Raw genomic sequence first — 20,871 nt, forward strand, 5'->3', positions numbered from 1 at the left:
GAATCTATATATATCAGCTACTGAAAATTAAGTGAAAGTTATCAACAGTATATTATTCAGAAACTGATGAAGCTACTGAGAGAATAATATAAATAATTAAAAACATTCTCTGAAAGTTCTATAACTATATACAAGATAACTGAAATAATCTGCTGTTATACACTGAGATTATTATAAATAGTTAAAATTCTACTACAACAGATATAAGTCTGTTTTTTTTTCTATATAATTATAATTTAGAAATTCTGAACTTTTCTGAGACTTTTTAAAAAATTATATATATTCACAGTTCTGTGCAAGCAGTAGAGAATATAATTAGTAAACTCAAGAAAGTTTATAAATAAATCAAAGCTTTAATAACTAGCACTCAGCAGAACTATAAAAATTAAATAAATATTAAAAGAAATTTCACAATCTGATATAATATAGAAGATAAAATTTGACTAAATCTCAGAAATATAAGAACAGATTATCTTTTATATATACTGAACTACTGTTACATCAAATACACAGTAGTAGAAATATTAAATATTCACAACTATCAACTGAATACTCTGTCTAATATTTATAATATTTTTTATATAAATCTACTTTAACTTACAATTAAAAATCTATTCTTTTTATAGAAGATTTTCAACTGATAATTATCTGTTATTATAGAAGAAGATAATAAATTCAAATAAAAAATTGAAGTAATTCTCAGCAATAGAATCAATTATTATTACTGTAAATATCTTATCAAATAAATAGAATACAATCATTCAATCTAAGAATTCACATCTGTTATAAAGAACACTGTCATATTCAATATCTACAAATTCTCACTCATCTCAGTAGAGAGAGATAATATAACAGATTAGTACTTATTAGCAGTTAATTTACACAATCAACTCTTTACTGTGTACTCATATACTTATATATATTTATAAAGTTCTCTCACATCTTTTCACAATTCTGCTCTACAATCATATATATTTTAATACTCTAATAATTCTTTCATTTCACACTTCTTCAGAGCACAATCTTCAATATTTCTTCTACTTCAATTCTCTTATCTATAAAAATTCTCTTGTACAATCTCTTTCTCTGATCTTCTTTTTCTTTCTTTTCTTAATCAATTTATAAACTATTATCAGAATAGTATCAAGTTTATTGATAGTATTATTGAAACAGATTATATGAACTGTATAGATGATATAAATGGTTTAATCTACAACATTGATAATATCTGCTTAATCAGTGGCACATTCATTACACAGATTAATCTTCATCAGATATCAGATATTCTTTATTATATCTAATTATTGCTGAATTTACAGTAGCAGATATTTATTCTTTACAGTAAGCTTATTGAATATCTGATAGTTGATACATATATACTATTCTTTATTTAATTTCTTAGTGAATAGAACTAGAAAGTCTTATATACTAGAGAATAATTGTATGAGATCTCTCTTCAACAATTCTTCTATCTACTGCTGTAGTTTTTTGAGATGTGTTTATAATAGAGAGTATATATTACAATTTATTGATTTTGTATTCTTTGTATCAATCTTGTGAATGAATTCTCTTTTAAGTGGCAGAGAAGATAAAAGATTTATTTGAAAGATCTTTTTATACTTTTTAAGCAGTGTTTTTATATACTTTTTATTTTTAGAATCTTTTGTAAATGACAATTTCTCTGTCTTAGATTTTTTTATAATGTATAGAATACTCTGAATTGAAGGTTTATACAGTACTTGTTTTATTTAATATTGAGTGATAAGATTTAAATCTTTCATTTCTGATACATGAAATCTATATCTTATATTTATAAGTAGTATTATATGAACTTGATTCTTATAATCTATCAATTGTATGTAATATATACATCAATGAATTCTGAGATTATACTTCTGAAATCAATTAAGTCTCAAGATCAGATTATATTCTATATTCAGAAGTATACACACTCAGATACAATATAATCATTTCTTAAAATATAAGAGTATCTTTATTCTTACAGATGAAATAAGATATCAATTGTTTGAAAGCTTTACTTATTTAAATTTCTTTATTTATTATATATCAGACAATTTTGTTAGTATATAATCACTGATATATTTTATTAAAGTATCTATATTTAATAATACTTTCACTGTTACTTCTCTTTTCTGTTTCAGATACTCTTTATATATCAGTATATATGATTCTACAGTATTCAGATGTTTATCTGCTTCTTCTTCTATATTCATCTCTTCATCAATCTTATTTTTAACTTTTATAGAATTCAGAGAATTATCTAGTGTAGATAATTTATTTATTTTAAAAATTTTCAGCAGTTGATCAGTAAATATCTTCAGTTTTATTAATCTATCTAGTTTTTTAATTTCTTATTCTACAGATAACTTTGATAATCTTTTATATTATAATTCTATCAGTTGCAGTGAAAGTATGCTCTGTGTTTATAATATTATATCACTCACTCTGATGAGTTCTTTTTGAGAGATTTTGAAGCTTTTATAATAGTGTTGAGATTGATATTCATTGTATCTGAATATCTCAGTGATGATACTGTGGGTGTAGATATGAATCTTCTTACATTTATTGACATTCTCTTTATTTATTTTTATAGTTTGTCTGCTTGTTCTCTTATAAGTAGAATCTCATATACTTACTCTACTATCAGTGATTGTGAGATAAGATACTTTCATTCAGTATATAACTCAGATATTAAACTGTGTATAAATATTTGTAAATAGAAAGATATTGAGAGTTTCTGATTCATTGTAAGATAATACAAGCTGAAATAAATATAATACAATACAAAATCCTCTTCTTACTTGTATTTTATGAAGTGTTTATAATACTTATCTTTAGCATTCAATTTCTTGAAATTATACAGAATTTATCTTATGAAATCATTTTATATTCACAGTAGTCTATATTTATCAGATATTTTTATATTTATTTTCTCAGCTGTTATTCAAAAAAATCTAGCTGTTCTTCTAAAAATAAATATAGTGTATAAAATCTGCTGTAATTTGATGAGTTGTCATCTCATAAACTTATACTTTATATAATAGTGAGAATATATATAATTCAATCAGTTAAGAGCAGCATTGTTTTTATATTTATTATCAAAATATGATGAATTAGATAGATCATCTGATTTGATATATTCTGTAATAAATAATATATTCTCTGAAAATACTGTTTGTATTATATATACTGAATCAAGATCATTTACTGAAGTATTAATATTGAATGAATTAATTAAGCTATATAATGAAATTTTGAGAATTGCTGAGTATTCAGTTTTATAATATATATATTTCAGTTCTTGATAAAAATCAGTCATCTAAGTATTTTATTTATTTTTAATATTTGCTAAACTATCTATAAAGTTTATAACATCTGCTATTTATTACTGAGTAGCTTCTGTATACTAATATTTCTTCTGTATTTTAAGCTTCATTTGATAAAGATTATATATTGCTAGAATCTCTTTCAACAAGATATTGTAAATAAGAAGTTTATTGTTCTTGAATATAAAAGCTGCTACTCTATATACTGCTTTATATAGATTTTCAGAGATTAGTTATATTTTCTGTAATTTGAACACAAGAAATAAATGTTGATTATAGATATTTATAATGATTATCATCAATCATATACTTTTCTCTGTATCTTAAGAATATTGTTTTTATGAAGTGATTTTTTGATAATATTCTCTTAATCATACAACTGACTGATATCTTCTTTTTAAACTTATAAATAGAGTGATTCTTTGAATTATTGTTTATCTCTACACTGTCTTTCTACACTCTCAGCTTATTTTATATTTTGAGATAAGTTATCTACTATCAATATTGCAATCAGAAGTATTCTGACTTCACTGCTTATTTATATAATCAAGTTCTCAAGTATAGAGATGATTATACTGATATAATAATTATAATTTATATTGTAGATGGAATTATCACATCTTCAGAAGTATATACTTTCTTCAGTTTAGATATACTATCAGATATAATTTAAAGATTACTTGAGTTTCTCAAAGCTTCTAAGCTTTGCAGCTCTTCTTATACAAAATAACTAGTGCAGTAGCATATACCATTCTTGATAATAGAGGGTGGTGTACACCATGGAAGAATAATAAACTGAAATTACTATATAGTCACAGTATTTTTTATTAAGATATTGAATATTCTCAGTATAAATTTCAGTGATCTGAGATTAGATATTTTTGATATAGATTTCAGTGATCTGAAAGTGCTGATAATATTTTTATAATTAAGATTTATATTAGTAGTATTTCCATCATAAATCAGAGACATTTCAAGTGTATTTTAAATAATTAGAATTATTTCATTCAGTTCTTATTAGACTGGCTGTCAGAATCATGAATTACATATTTGATTTAATTTAATTTAATTTCAGTTCATTTCTTGACATGATTTTAGTGAGATCAGAATCAGAATAAGAGTGTAAAATGATTAGAATTATCAAAATATAAATGAAATGAAACTAAAAAATCATGATATTTTATATAAAGTGACTGACTATCAAAATCAGAACATAATCTGAGACTGATTATAATTTTAATTCAAGTTTGATTCCATTCTGATGATTATATAATACATCAATCTGATGATATAATTGATGAAGATATTATCTCTATCTTACTTAGTGCTGCTGTCAATCTACTCATCACTGTCAATCTATTCACTGCTGTTAATCTATTCACTGCTGTCAATCTATCTACTGCTATTAATCTATCTATCACTGCTAATCTATTGCTGCTAATCTATCTACCGCTGTCAATCTATCTACTGCTGTCAATCTATCTATCACTGCCAATCTATCTATCACTGCTAATCTATCACTGCTAATCTATCACTGCTAATCTATCACTGTTAATCTATCATTATCAATCTATCTACTGCTGTCAATCTATCTATCACTGTCAATCTATCTATTGCTGCCAATCTATATAGAGTAAATCATAATCTCATTTAATTTCATTTTGTAAAATGAAATCAAATAAGATCAGAATCACTAATTTATTAGTAAAATATAATCTGAGACTAGATTTATAATATAAACAGTGTAAAGTGACTAATTTACTAAACACTATATGAGATCAGAACTAAGATATCTAATAATAGAACTGAGGAAAAATTTGATTTCAGTCTTATATATAATCACACAGTCAGTCTAGTTCTTGCAGTAAAGTATTGCATTTATATTATAGTTCTTATAATTTCTTTTTAGCTTATAACTTTTTAATTTATCTAGCTATAGCTATCTTCTCAGTCTCAATTATATTCAGATCTTCAGAGAAGCTATTTTTCTCAGAATTATACTCTGAGTTTAATTTTTCTGAAGAGAAAGATATTTGTTGTATACTTTTAGATTTATAAATATACATCTGATGATTTTCTTCAATAATATCAGTTGCTTCAGATTCAGCAGTGGTATGAGTACAACAGACACTGTATATAAAGATTATAATTATTACTCAATGAACTGTCTCTCAAAAATTGAGTAATTAGAAACTGTGAAAGATGATAACAGTGTGAAGAGTGAATAGTAAAAGATAGTTATAGTGTGGAATAGTAATATATAGTAGTTGATAGTAGTAGAAATAGTAGTAATAGTAGTAATAGTAGTAATAGTAGTAATAGTAGTAATAATAGTACTAGTAGTAATAGTAGCTAATTGCTGAGAAGAAGAAGAAAAAGAAAAGAAAGATATACAGAGTACATATAAATATATATATATACATATAGAAATAGTGGTAGTGAGAATATAGTAATAAAAGGTAACAATAAATGAAGATAATATATAAGGAAATGATAAGCAAGAAATGATAAGTAAGTGCATTACAGAAATACTCTGATTTATCACAGTATAAACAGATTTCTCTATCAATTTACTCAGCTGCATTCTTATCTGAAATATTGAAAACTCTTGAATATTCAGTATTTATATAAGAAATTCAGTTTATCAGTTCTGATTTAGATATAGAGAGTACTGTAGAGCAGTTTGAGATATATATATTTACTCAGCAGAATTCTTTACAGTTTTGAAATATACAGAATTGAAATAGATTATTATTCAGTAGACAGAAATCTATATAATATTTACTATATATTGAGAGTTTCAAACACTCTATACTTCAGTTGTATAACTGAAAGTTCAAGTTCTTGAACAGTATATTGATCTTGATAATATTATCTCAGTTCTATTCATCTACTTTTAGAAGTTTATAATTAAATTCAGATAAATAGATTGTTAATAGAGTGTTTTTCTGATGAATTTTATTCAGTCAGTCTAATATTTTAATTTGAAGTATGAGATTAAAAAAAGTATATCAAGTTATCAGAAAACTAACTCTGATATATATTGATTATCTGAATAATAATTTATTCAGAATTGAAATTTTACTAATATATTATTATTTAATCTGCTATAAATATATCACATTTGATTCAATAGCAAGTCTATTATTTGACTATCAATATTCAATTTAATATTCATTTTTAACTTTTATATAAGATATAGTACTAGATCTTCTGTATATTTATTGAGAATTGAAAGTTTCTCTCTTAGAAACTTCTTATAAAATGTGAATGTAGAGGAAACAGTAAATATAGATATATTTATTTCAGTAAATCATTATTACAACTCAGTTATCTACAGTGCTTACTGCTGAAGAATATTTTATAGATCTAGATTATTATTTATTATATTCAAATACAGTAAATACTTATAGATTTGTTGATAACTTATTTCAGTATCTAAAGATATATAATTCTAGAGAAGATAGTATACTTATAGATATTCAGATCTTTTATAAATATTATTTATAGTATTACAGTACTAAGTTTATCAAACTTCTTTATAAATACTATTCACAGTATTATAAATTTATAGACATTTAGATCTCTTTATAAAACAGTTGATTGTATTATAGATACTTAGACATAACAATCTATATATCTAATAATAAAAGTACTCAGATTTATAAAAAACTTATATAATAATTAGATACTCAGATTTTTTAATATAATCAATACACTCAGATATAGAAACTAATAATAAAATACTCAGATTTTTAATATAATTAATACATTTAAATACAGAAATTAATAACTAAATACTTGAGTCTTAAACACAGATGAATTGATTTATAATATAATAGATATATTATTAATTAAGCAGATGTTATTATTATTATAGATTAAATTATTTATATTATCTGTACAGTTTATATAATTCATTTCAACAGTACTATCAACAGACTTAATACTATTCTAATAATAGTTTATAAATTAATTAAGAAAAGAAAAAAAAAGAAAATCAGAAGAAGAGATTGTATAAAAAAGTTTTTATAGAAGAAAAATCAGAATAAAAGAATATCAGAAATTATACTGCAGTGAAACACAGAGTAAAAGAATATTAGAGATTATACAGAGAAATTATTAGAGACTATATAAGTACAGAACAGAATTGTGAGAAGAGGGATGTTTTATAGATATATAAAAGTATATGAGAGGGTGAATAAGTGATAGAGAGTTGATTGTATGAGTTAACTACTAATGAGTGCTAATCTGTCATATATTATTATTATTACAGATTAAACTATTCATATCATCTATACAGTTTATATAATCTATTTCAATAGTACTATCAATAAACTTGACACTATTCTGATAACAGGTTGTGAATTGATTACAAAAGAAAAAGAAGAAAGATCAGAAGAAAAGGTTGTATAAAGAGAATTTTTATAGAAAAGAGATTGAAATAGAGGAATATTGAAGATCACACTGTAGTGGGACACAGAGTGGAAGAATGTTAGAGATTATGTGGAGGAATTGTTAGAGACTACATGAGTGTGGAGCAGAATTGTGAGAGGAAAAGCATTTCATAGGTGTGCAAGAGCATGTGAGGGGGTGAATGAGTGGTAGAGATAAGTTAACTACTAATGGGTGCTAATCCGTCACACACTGTTTTAAAATGTACTTAGAGAATTCAAGAAATCAAGGTGCATTGCTTTCTATAAATTTCTATCAATGAGTGTCTGTAAGTGGAATTAAGTAATTACAGTGGAAAACATCAAAAAAACCCATTTGACACATTTGTCACTATAGGCTGCCGTATGCACAGCTAAATACATTAAATTTTTTCAAAATGACTCAATCTGGATGCCAATGCCTTTACCGCTAGCTACTCTGAGCAATTCCCTGCTGATAGCAATGTCCATAATGCCCATCCCAACACACTTGAATATCGTATTTCCCCTCCAAAGTGGCACCTCTGTCCCATCAGACACATCGAATGGGAACGGTAATTCACCCACTTCTACCAGCTGGTTTTTCTGCACCTTCGCGTTGATCAACTCCCCGGCCTCCTCAAGACATGCTTCTTTCGAGTCCACTAGGATCTTGGTTCCCGATAGCAGCGTCGCAGAGTCGATCTCCTCCATATGCGGCTTGTATGATCCAATAAGGGAAATAAATCGTATCTTATGCTCAATTTCGTTACCGTATCGTAGATATGCATCAGGAAACAGTGGCTGGGTGGACGGTGTGCAACAAAAGATAGCATCGCTTGCCGCAAGCACATTCCGTAACTGAAGGTCAGAATTCGGCTCCCCGTTGGAAATAGTTCTAAATGTAATCTGGGGAAATTTGTTTCGAAGTTCTGCTAACAGTGTGTTGTCGAACGTCTCCAGAGTCTCCCGGCTTCGACTCACAACGGTAACAGTGACTATTTTCCCTGCTAATAATAGTAAGGACAGTCTAATATGCCATTCGGCCTGCTTTCCAGCACCGAAAATTACAATACTCGCCCGTTCTGGGAGTCTGTGGTGTAAGAGTGGGAGCATAGACGCCAACGCTGTTCGGAAGGCAGTAATCTGCTGCGCATTGAGAAGCCCCTGTAGTTCTCCCTTTGGCGAGAATATATTAATTGCCCCCTGGGCGGTACCACCACCTCCGGGAAGGGTGACAACCTTGATACCTGTTGTAGTGTTGGTGTCCGAGGCAGGCATAAAGAGTGTCGTGTGTTGGAGATTTGTAACTATGGTCTCGCGAATGGGCTGATGCAACAATTTAGGACTCCCGGGGTATGAATTCTCCTTGGAATAAGTCGCGAGTGCCTTCCACAGACAGTGGAGGAGCCGTCGACAATCCTCAACTGTAAGTCCCTGAAGGATGGGAGAGATATCAGTGTCTCGTAGGATGAGCATATTTATACAGCGGAGCCAGATCAATTGGGCGAGGTGGAAAAGAAATGTAAGGTAGTATTCTCAAAGTTTTGAAAACTGCGAAAGTCGAGCCAGATGGTTGTTTTGATTAATTACTATTTATTGAATTCAACCATCGAGAAAATAATGAGACAATATCAGCGGTGTCAAAATACTAATGTCAATCCCCCCACATTTCTGCTTGGCTGCTGTGTGTCGTTCTAGACCATATCCGGAGGTGGGCTTGTGCGCTACTAGATATCTACTTTGTCTAGACATAATCTTGACATACAATTGTACAGTCTCTAATTGGCTCCAAGTCGTACAACAAATTAAATGAGCACTGAGTGAATTCTGATTGATTGATACTCTATATATAGTTATAGATGAGTCGGGTTACAGTGTGTTTGAATCCAACCCTCACAATAACCAGGTTATATATGGAGGCACAGTCACTCAGCCATCAATGCCACTGCATATAACCTGATTATTGCTGATGTGTGTTCAATTTCATATTCATATATACAGAATACTTGTATTTAGTAAGAGAAATACTATTAAATTCAGATATATGTGACTTTATATATAGAAAGTTATATAATCATTAGCTAAATAATCTGTTTGACTTCATTTCTACTAAAGAGCTACTGATCTCAGACACTGTATAGAAGTACAAATCAACTGTCTGAATATTATATACAGTTTATACAACTAGATCTAACTCTATAATAATAATATATATACATCTATAATAATAATGAAAAAATAAAGATTAAAAAGAGAGAACAGAACAGAACAGAACAGAAAAATGAAAGCTTTATATATACTCTATTCAATAAGAATGAAATTATTCTGTATATCAGACTGAGTATTATAATTCATATCATCTGCTGCTGATATTTATAGCTGTAATAACTGTCTATTATAAAAATCATTATATATATCAGACTGATTTACAGAGCTGTGGAGAAAGCAGTACACTGTATAGTCACATTATTTACAGTTGATACATACTTCTCCAAAGTGACTGTATATATAATGACACAATGAGAACAGTTTAAGCTCAGAGAATGTATGACACTGTGTACAGTCTGTGATAAGAGTTCTATCACAGAATTGAATCAGAATGATATTAATATATAATAAATGATGAAACAACACTTGATCAGCTCTGATATATATACAGATATATAATATATCAAAATCAGAGACAGCAAGCAGAATATAGAATTGAGAACTATAATAAAATATACTTAACTGAGAATTGCTGATATATATTATACTATACTCTGATTATTTCTGCTACTCATCTTGATATTCAGCAGCTGAATAATATAAATCAATCAACTCAGTCTGAGTTAGATTCTACTGAATAGTAACAGAATTATATAAAATGAGAGTTCTTGTATTATAATCAGCTTTCTATACTGTATAATAGAGAAGCAGAGGAATACTCATATTATTTACAGAGAGAGAAGAAAAAGAGAATACTGTTGAAGAACAGAAGAAAGCTGATTTTCTTTTTTATAAAAAAAAAAAATTGAAAATCTTCTCTGACTATATACACAAGTCTCTGTCAGTGTTCTTCTTCTTTGATATAATGAAATGAATATTTCATACAGTGTATGAAGTGAGAAAAAGACAGAGTGAACAGTAAATGAGTAATCTTGATAAATTTCAACAAGAGAATGATGAATTCTGATGCAAAAGAGGTTGTATATATCAGTAAATAATAATAAAGAAGCTGAAGAGAGAAAGAGAAAAGAAATTGAGAGAGAAGACAGAAAAAGAGAGGATTTTATAATCAACTTATTATTATTGTTGTCATAAATGAAAGAGAAAAGTAGAAATGTCTTATATATGAAAGAGAAAAGAGAGAAAGAGAGAATACTCATTCTTGTAAATTCTGCTGAGGCAGTCTGTGTGCATAAATAAATAAATACTCAAGATTAAAAGATATATAATATAGTTAATATACACAGATTATCTTCTTACTCTTCTGAGAAAGACAGAGAGTTTGTTCAGACTCATTTTTAATTGTATACACATCAACTCAAACTTCTTTACAATCTCTAAAATAGATCTTGATTTCATTGTATAATGATAACTGAGTATCTTATTGATGATCATCTTCTACTGAAAAAAGAATATATACTCACTATTCTTCTTTCTTCAGCTAGATCTGTATAATGACTTCAGATGCTGCACAGAGAACTGTTTATTTAATCTCTGTTTTCATTTCTTTCAGAGATCATTGACTGATTGAATTGTATGAAAGAGCTGATATATTCAAATATCATTCTCAGTTGACAATGCTGTAGCAGAAGTGATGACAGCAGCAGCAGTAGTTGATAAAAAGAAGAATAAAAATATAGATGCAGAGATGAAGAGAATCTTAACAGTATCTTTCTATACACAGATAGAAACAGAGACAGACTGAAAGATTCAGAATTCAGTTGTTATTGTATCAATTTTATACTGAATTCTATCAATCTTCTTTTTCATTTATACATCTCTGATCTTTATCTGATCCACCATTATATTAATCTGTCTCTATATAATACTCAGACTCTTAGAAATCTGTGGCACTGACTATTGAAGTATTATCTTCTATAAAGAAATGAGAACTGACTCTGCAGTCTGTATAGCATCTACAAACTGCTTATACTCTATATACTGAAATACTGAGTTGATTTACAGTGAATAAATTGGAAATTTCCTCTGAAGAAGAGCAGAATTCTGTAGTATCACTATATAAAAATAATCTAACAACTGTAAAAACCTCTGAGCTGCAAGATCATCTGAGTCAAATAAATTTTCACTATCAAGCAGCTTCAGACTCACATCAGAGATCTCAGAAGAAATAATATAAGAGAATCTATTCTCAGAATAAAATCAGATAAATTATTCATTCATTTATAATCAGAGAGATTTCTTCAACAGCTCTGATGAAATGACTGTAGCTTGTGAAAGATAGTAATTATTTAACAAGCTAGAATTGAACTCTGTAATTTCTCATACAAACTTTTAATTGATCTGACTGAAATAGCAGCTGATCAAAGAGTTATTATTTCATTACTCAGCTCTGCAGATACTGCTCTTATTCACTTTATTAAACTCTATTTTCTATACATCTGTAAATCATTCAGTATGAGTCTTCTTTATTATCTCTGATATATCTGTATATATAAAAAGCTTGTTTGTTCACTTGAGATGAATTCTGTAGAAGATCTATTTATACAGATTCTTACTCTTGAGTAAGTAAATATTATATCAGAATTAATAGTAGTGAAACTGAGACAGAGGCTTCTGTATAATATTTCATCTATAAAATAGATAGAATACAATCTGTGATATTGAATAAAGAATATAATTTTTATATCATACAACAGTTGAATATTCAAGTCTGTTGTTCTGATTTATTTTATTATTATTCATGATCTGAATAAGAGATCAGCAGAATATTAATCTCTTATTTAACAGCTCAATTGTAAACAGATCAGTCAACTGCATCTCTTATCTGAACTGCTCTCTCAGCAGTATATAATAATTTATAAGAAAGTCAGCTGCTGTACAGAGAAGAGGCTCAACTATATATCTTTCATTTCTCTGTTATTTCTTTCAGCACTGATATATAAAGTTTATTATATTCAGTTCAGTATAGCTGTTCATCAGAATATCTGCATCTCTATTTACAAACTTTGTATATCTCTGTATATACTTTATAGATCTGTAAGTCTTTAATATATTATTCAAGATCTGATCAACTGAATGAGAATAAAAGTTCTTCTATCTGCTCTGCTGTATATGATACAGATCAATAAAAGCTGCTTGATACTGTTTAATCAGATTCTTTTCTATTATCTACACAATCTCTTCTTTCTCAGTATTTGTATACTTTTTTTTAAGATGATTCTCTCTGAGTAAACAATTGAGAACTCTCTTATTAAAAAATCAGATTGTCTTCTACTCAGAGACAATCTAATCATCTGAAAACTTCTTTTCATTATATTATTTCTATTATATAAATAGTGAAGATTGAGCAGTAGTGAGAAGTTAGTCTATCAAATTCCATCTCTCTTCATACACAGAAATAAAGAAGAAATAGAAATAAAATAAATCTATATATTATCATTCATTCATTCTGCTTCTCTGTGTATACTATCTGTGTATTCTTTAATCTACTTTGTCTGCTGATTCTCAGTGTATTCTCTCTCTATACTATCATCTCTATAATAAAATCATACTGTAGCTACTTCTGTATAGCAGCTGCTTCAACAACAGTATCAGCAGTAGAGATTATTATCAGTCTTTCTCACTTATATAAAGATACAAAGATTTCAAAGTAGATGAATAAGAATAAGAATAGTTAAGAATAGAAATCAATACAAGAGCAGAGAGAGAAGAATACAGTAGTGAGATGATAATTATTAAATACACATTCAGAGAGAGACTGATACAGTCATTGTACATAATATTACAGAAAAGTTATCTCTTTTATATGATCAAAGAAGATAGCTCACTGTATGAAACATGTATGGGTTATTTGAGGGCCTTGGCTGAACACCATAGAAACATATGTTTGAACACAGGCAAATCCATCTTCATATAACCACTAGTTACTAACTTATCAATCTCCTCCACTATAAGCTCTCTCTGAATACCCATGCAGACACCCCCAGAACCCAACAAATAAAGGAAAAGGAGAGAAAGGGAACAAAATAAAAAGTACTGCTGTTACACCCTGTAGCAGTCGCGCTTACACGGGCTCATAACCTATTAGGCCACTAGGGCAAAAGAGCTCACTCACCACCAACGCCATGGTGGTAAAGAGGGTACGAACCACCCAACCCAATCCCCCCAACAGTTAGGCATTACTACAGCTACCCCAGGTACGTGCCACCTAACATATTGTGTTGCTCTCGCTTAGATAGTTAACAAACACACAACCCAACATTATCCTCCTACATAAAAGTTGGTCACAGTCCCATGCATGGTTACACAGTCAAAGCATGTGGTATGTGCTCTACTGCAATCGGCAAAGAGTGGGACCGGACCGGACCGTCCCCACATGCACTTCTGTTTGAGGTAACATGTCAGGGGCACACACTGCGCTGTTTGAGCGAGAATAACACTCCAGGTGATGTTATACAAAAAGGGCCTTCATGTGCTTATAGTCTCTAGTCTCATTCATTCAATCTTTTATTCATCTACTATTTTCGATGTTTTGCCATCTTCTGTGCCAATTTGACCTTGATATCAGTCAACATGCCTGGAACGCTTCTCGGCTATGTCTTCAACAAAACTCTTTCTAAGAGCATCCCCGTCTACATCGCCGAGTCTGGCACCGGCTTCAAGCGCCTCACCGGGGCTATCGATACGCAAGTGAAGAATCTTGCTCTTTCAAAAACCAAAGCGGCCTTTGAAGAAGGAAAGCTCTTTACGGACGACGACATGAAGGCAATGGAACAGATCACCATCTCGTAAGCTATTACTTCAAGCTCTTCCTGTATGGCCGCTAACTACAAACAGCAACATGTCTCACAGAAGTGACAGTGACCCCAACGCCCACTACTCTGTGCAGGGAGAAGATGCTGGAGGCTCCAAGGTTAAGAGTGGACATGTTCAGGAGGATGAATCCAAGCAGACTGTGAGCAGTCATCTGCATTCTTTTGTGTGATTGTGATGTTGATTCCTGTGAATAGAGAACCAATTAGGCCCCTGTTTCACAATACTGAGTTATAGTACTCAAGGCAGAGTAGGCTTGGATATGATGTTGAATGAACAAGAATAGTGTGTGTGTGAGATATCATTTTACTGCATTTGGGCCTCAGCTGTTGTCACTCATTATTGCCCATTGTTTGCCGTTCCTGGCAAGATCATTGATAAGAAGCATTGAAATTACTATTTGAGCCTTTATTATTTGCATCAATCTGTATCTTTGAACTGTCATAAAAGTCTTATGAAACTCAGTTTCATCAAACCCCGATGTAGCATTCAAATCCTCTAAAAAGCATCCAAGTTTCAGTGGCTCAGCTCAGCTCAGAGCAGATCTAGAGGTACTCTAAATCTGATTTACATCACCATTGTTCTTTTCAATATTTTGTCAATAAAGGTAGAAGGAAAGAGAAAGGATGATGTGCAGCAGAACACAGAAACATACTGTTTGCCTACTGAGTTTTTTATAGCAGAAAGGAGTCTCAGCTCTCTACTCTGTGCTTTCAACAGCTTTCTCCAGAGCTAGAAACTCATTTGATGTCAACACATGGATAGCAGATGGCCTCTTGTCTGAGTTGACAATCAACATAAAATGAAGCAGGTTCATCAACTGTATTGGCATATTCATCTTTTGCAACTCATCCTCTAAAACAGAAATCTGTTCTAGTGCTGATGGAGGATTGTCAATGAGAGCTTTAGCCACATTGAATTCACATTGATGGACATCATTATCAAGAGATGGAATGGTCCAACTAGGAAAGAGTCGCATGAGTTTTGCGATGCACCATGACTCACGAATCATGGGTGATGGACAGCCCCAGGTACCCAAAATCCCAGGCTTCATCCAGCATAGCAACATTGCAGCAAGTGCCCAGACCTGCGAGGGTTCAGTGCAGGGCTGGCCTTGCCAGACTTCAGGGGCACGCATGGCGTATGGTTGGGCTGAGCAACGAGAACCAGACTGAAATACTGCAGACATGTCAGCATAAGCATGTTTCCGACCAATCTATGCCTACTCACCGAGTCCCAAGTCTCCCACTTTCACAGTAATATCATTAGTGTCAATGTCGGAGAGCAATATATTCGCAGGCTTGTAATCTGATCTCATTAGCCGATGCCATCACTTGAAAACCAGGTGTTCCTGCCTGTATTGACAAGTTCTTCATTCGCCAGAATGATACAGCTTCTCAAAACTGTTTTTATAATGGCCTTGGCTATAGCATATTTACACTTGCCAGGCCGGTATTCCACGCCAGCCAGTGTGGTGTCCAGCCATTCGAAAGCAGCATACGATATGCCACCACCATCACTGGGATCGCCGATCGCGTCGTACATCTTCCGGAAGCATGCGCCCGATGCGATGCTAGGAAGGAGGTAGTTCTCATGTTCACGTTTCAGATTCTCTCTAGCGTGTGGATCATTCGGGGCAGCGGTTTTGATGAAAGCCCTGGTTAGAAGGGTTAGCCTTGGAGTTTGCAGACACTCAATGCAACATAACAAACCACTGAGGAGCATCAAGAACACCATATTTTGGTATGACTTTGGCTTTGAAAGCTACAGATTGGTGCGTGCCATCTCCCTCCAGAGCATCAATGAGCCGATAGTTCCATTTTGCTCCCGCCAGGACCTGTCCAGAAGTAAGAGACGACATGGTTTTTGATAAGAGGAAAGGTGCTGTTACTCCTGCGCGAGTTGATGGAATGATGAATGGCATAATTAGTGTTCCAGAGACTGACAATGGAGAGCAAGGAGAGTAGATGGCGAGGTATGGATGCAGAAGTCAAGCATGAAATCAAGACTGGGCTAAAGAGCGATTATGCACAAATATAGTCAATCCCCAGAAGGGAGTTAAACAGAAGGAAGATAGCCCCCGAAAAAAAAACAAAAAACAAAAGTCAATGGGCATGGCTAGCATATCATGTGATCCAAACCTAGCACAATCTGTAGAATGGTTAATCTTGTTGGGCACTAGTCGCCCAGGTGGCCCTCCACTGCATGTGATTACCTCTATATCTCCTTGTCTGAGGGCGAGGCACAATTAGCACAATTTTTTAGCATGTACTATAGTGTATTAAATATATAAAAACTACTGAATGATATGAGAAATCTGCTGTATTAATGTGTTTTAGTGTAATCTATATAATTTATCTAATCTAATTCTAATTAATTATTGAAATAAAACTTCTATCAATACTGATGTAAGTGTAATAAATATGCCACTGATTAAGCAGATGTTATTATTATTGCAGATTAAATTATTTATATTATCTGTGTAGTTTATACAATTCATTTCAACAGTACTATCAACAGACTTGATATTATTCTGATAATAGTTTATAAATTGATTAAGAAAAAAAAAATCAGAAGAAAGAATTGTATAAAAGAATTTTTATAGAAAAAAAATTAAAATAAAAAAATATTAAAAATTATACTATAGTAAAGTACAAAGTAGAAGAATATTAAAGATTATATAAAGAAATTATTAGAGACTATACAAGTATAGAGTAGAATTATAAAAAGAGAGATGTAAATATATAAGAGTATATAAAACATCTTTACAATTACTTATAAATGTAGAGATATATGTGACAGATTAGCATCTGTTGATAGTTAACTTACACAATCAACCCTCTATCATATACTTATATACTTATATACACTCATGAAGTTCTCTTACATCTTTTTATAATTTCATTTTATAATTATATATATCTTAATACTCTAATAATTCTTTTACTCTGTGCTTCTTCAAAGTGCAATCTCTGATATTTCTTCTGCTCTGATTCTCTTATCTATAAAAATCCTTTTATACAATCTCTTCTTCTAATCTTCTTTCTCTTTCTTTTCTTAATCAATTTATAAACTGTTATTAGAATAGTATTAAATTTGTTGATATTGTTATTGAAATGAATTGTATGAACTGTACAGATAATATAAATGATTTAATCTGCAATATTAATAACATCTATTTAATTGATAATATATCTATTATATTATAAATTGATTCATCTGTATTTAAAATCTGAATATCTAGTTATTAGATTTCTATATCTGAGTATATTAATTATATTTAAAATCTGAGTATCTTATTATCAGTTTCTATATCTGAGTGTGTCAATTATATTAAAAGATCTGAGTATTTAGTTATTATATAAGTTTCTTATTGAATCTGAATACTTTTATTATTAAATATATAGACTATTATATCTAAATATCTGTGATATAATTAACTGTCTTATAAAGAGACTTGAGTATCTATAAATTATAACACTGTGAATAGTGTTTACAAAAAAGCTTGATAAATTTAGTACTATAATACTGTAAATAGTATTACAAAAATCTGAGTGTCTATAAATATCTCATTCTCTAGAATTATATATTTTTAGATACTGAAATAAGTTATCAACAGATCTACAAACATCTGCTGTATTTGAATATAATAAATAATAATTTAGATTTATAAAATATTTTTCAGTAGTAAGTACTGCAAATGACTGAGTTATAATAATGATTTACTGAAATGAGTATATCTATATTCATCATTCTCTTTACATCCACATCTCATAAGAAGTCTTCAAAAAAGAAGCTCTCAATTCTTGATAAATATATAGAAAATCTAGTACTATATCTTATATAAAAGTTAAAAGTAAATACTAAACTGAATATTGATGATCAAGTAATAGACTTGCTATCAAATTAAATATGATATATTTATAGTAGATTAGATAATAATATATTAGTGAAATTTCAACTCTGAATAAATTACTATTCAGATAATCAGTATATATCAGAGTTGATTTTTTAATAATTTAATACTCTCTTTCTTAATTCTATACTTTAAATCAAGATATTAAACTGATTAAATAAAATCTATCAGAAGAATACTGTGTTAGCAATCTATCTATCTAAATTTAATTACAAATTCTTAGAAGCAGACAGATAGAACTGAAATAATATCATTAAAATCAATATACTGTTCAAGAATTTAAACTTCTAGTTATATAACTACAGTGTAGAGTATCTGAGATTTTTAATATACAGTAAATATTGTGTGAATCTCTGTTTACTCAATAATAATCTGTTTCAATTCTATATATTTCAGAACTGTAAGAGATTCTGCTGAATAAATATATATATTTCAAATTATTTTATAATAATCTCTGCATCTGAATCAGAGTCAATGAACTGAATCTTTTATATGAATATTAGATACTCAAGAGTTTTCAATATCTTAGATAAGAATACTGCTGATTGAATTATTAGAGAAGTCTGTATATACTATAATAAATCAAAGTATTTTATAAATCAGTACTTAAATATAGTTCTTCTGAGTTGATTCTCTGTATATATAAATGCTGTATTATCTGTGAATAAGCAGAAACAGAGAAAAAAAGAGCTTTTATTCTAAAATATAAATAAAAGTTTAAGAAATAAAAAACTAGCTGAAGATTTGAGCAGAAGATGCAAGCAGATATAATTATAGTCTCTATTATTGTAAATAGCTTAGTTAATATACAAGTAATAATAGACAGTGGTTTTCTTTACTATATTTTTATAAATATTCAGCTGATTGAGAAGTATAAACTTCAGTATATTCTCTTCTCTGAATTATATAAACTCAGTGAATTCAACAGCTTCAGAGAATTTATCTTCTATAATATAATAAGATTTAATATCAATGTAGAAAAGTATAAGAAAAAGAATGTTTATGTATATAAAATATAGAATCTTGAATATAATTTAATATTTGATCTGTTATAGCTTACAGAATTTGAAATTTTATTAGATATATACAATTATTATTTTATTTTCTTAGAAAGTAACTATATCTATAAAAAGAATATCAATAGAACTGCTAATCTCACTCAGATATTGACAGAAATATTCAAATTATTAATTCATTAAATATATAAGAAGAAGAATGTTCAGATATTTGCTGCTAGTATAACAGATATTAAGAAAGTATTAGAAAAATTAGAGTTTAAAAACTTTAAAAAGCTCTGTAAAGAACTCTCTGAAATGTATAAGAATTTTACAGATGTATTTGATAAAAAAGCAGCTGAGATACTCTTCTCTTATCAAAAATATGATATAGATTATACAATTGAGCTTATTAAGAAAAATAATAAAAATCTGCAATTATCTTAAGATCTTCTTTATAGTATATTATATAATGAGCTTTTTATTCTATAAAAAATATTCAATAAATTACTGAATAAAAGTTTTATCTGTATTAGTAATTCATCTACTGCAGCATCTGTATTATTTGCAAAGAAATCAGATAAAAATCTATAATTCTGTATTGATTATTGAGAGCTCAATAAAATTATATAAAAAGACTGATATTCTTTTCTACTTATCAATGAAATGTTTAAATAAATAGAAAAAGTAAAATAATTTATAAAGTTTGACATCTCTGCAGCCTTCTATAAAATAAAAATTAATAAAGATAATGAATAATTAATTATCTTTTGTATATATTATAAACTATATAAATGAACAGTAACTTTCTTTAAGTTAGTGAATGCTTTCAGTATATTTCAGAAATATATCAACTGAGCTCTATAAGATCTATTTAATAAGATTATATCAGTGTATATAAATAATATTCTGATTTTCACTAATGAATCACTCACTGAATATTACAAATATATACAATAAATACTCAACTGTTTATAAGAAATTGAACTATAAATGAATATTGATAAATATAACTTCAAGATTAAATCTACAATTTATCTAGAATTCATCATTGAAGCTGAAAGAGATGTATAAATAAATTCTAAAAAGATAGAAACAATTCTTAACTGAGAAATATCTATCTTAATAAAAAAGACTAGAAGTTTTCTAGAATTTATCAACTTCTATTGAAGATTTATTAAAAACTTCTTGAATATCATATAATTACTAACAGATTT

At 29.2% G+C, this 20,871-nt stretch overlaps 3 protein-coding genes across 3 annotated transcripts; 1 reads left to right on the plus strand and 2 right to left on the minus strand.

Annotated features, from left to right (window-relative positions):
- Window positions 1-8,173: 8,173 nt before the first annotated feature.
- On the minus strand, window positions 8,174-9,238 carry HCBG_09189 (ornithine cyclodeaminase/mu-crystallin family protein; the record flags this gene model as incomplete). Its single annotated transcript, XM_045436238.1, has 1 exon — window positions 8,174-9,238. The coding sequence occupies one exon, from the start codon at window positions 9,236-9,238 to the stop codon at window positions 8,174-8,176; it is 1,065 nt and encodes a 354-aa protein (XP_045283049.1).
- Window positions 9,239-14,503: 5,265 nt separating this feature from the next.
- HCBG_09190 (uncharacterized protein) lies at window positions 14,504-14,915 on the plus strand (the record flags this gene model as incomplete). The annotated part of the gene is made up of 2 exons (XM_045436239.1): window positions 14,504-14,718; window positions 14,783-14,915. 2 exons carry the CDS (start codon window positions 14,504-14,506, stop codon window positions 14,913-14,915), a joined length of 348 nt encoding a protein of 115 aa, XP_045283050.1.
- A 528-nt stretch (window positions 14,916-15,443) lies between these two features.
- HCBG_09191 (uncharacterized protein) lies at window positions 15,444-16,604 on the minus strand (the record flags this gene model as incomplete). The annotated part of the gene is made up of 4 exons (XM_045436240.1): window positions 15,444-15,475; window positions 15,749-15,922; window positions 16,183-16,400; window positions 16,456-16,604. The coding sequence occupies 4 exons, from the start codon at window positions 16,602-16,604 to the stop codon at window positions 15,444-15,446; spliced, it is 573 nt and encodes a 190-aa protein (XP_045283051.1).
- Between the last annotated feature and the right edge of the window lie 4,267 nt (window positions 16,605-20,871).

The sequence above is a fragment of the Histoplasma capsulatum genome, assembly GCF_000150115.1.
Source record: "Histoplasma capsulatum G186AR genomic scaffold supercont2.32, whole genome shotgun sequence".
Classification (NCBI taxonomy): Eukaryota; Fungi; Ascomycota; class Eurotiomycetes; order Onygenales; family Ajellomycetaceae; genus Histoplasma; species Histoplasma capsulatum.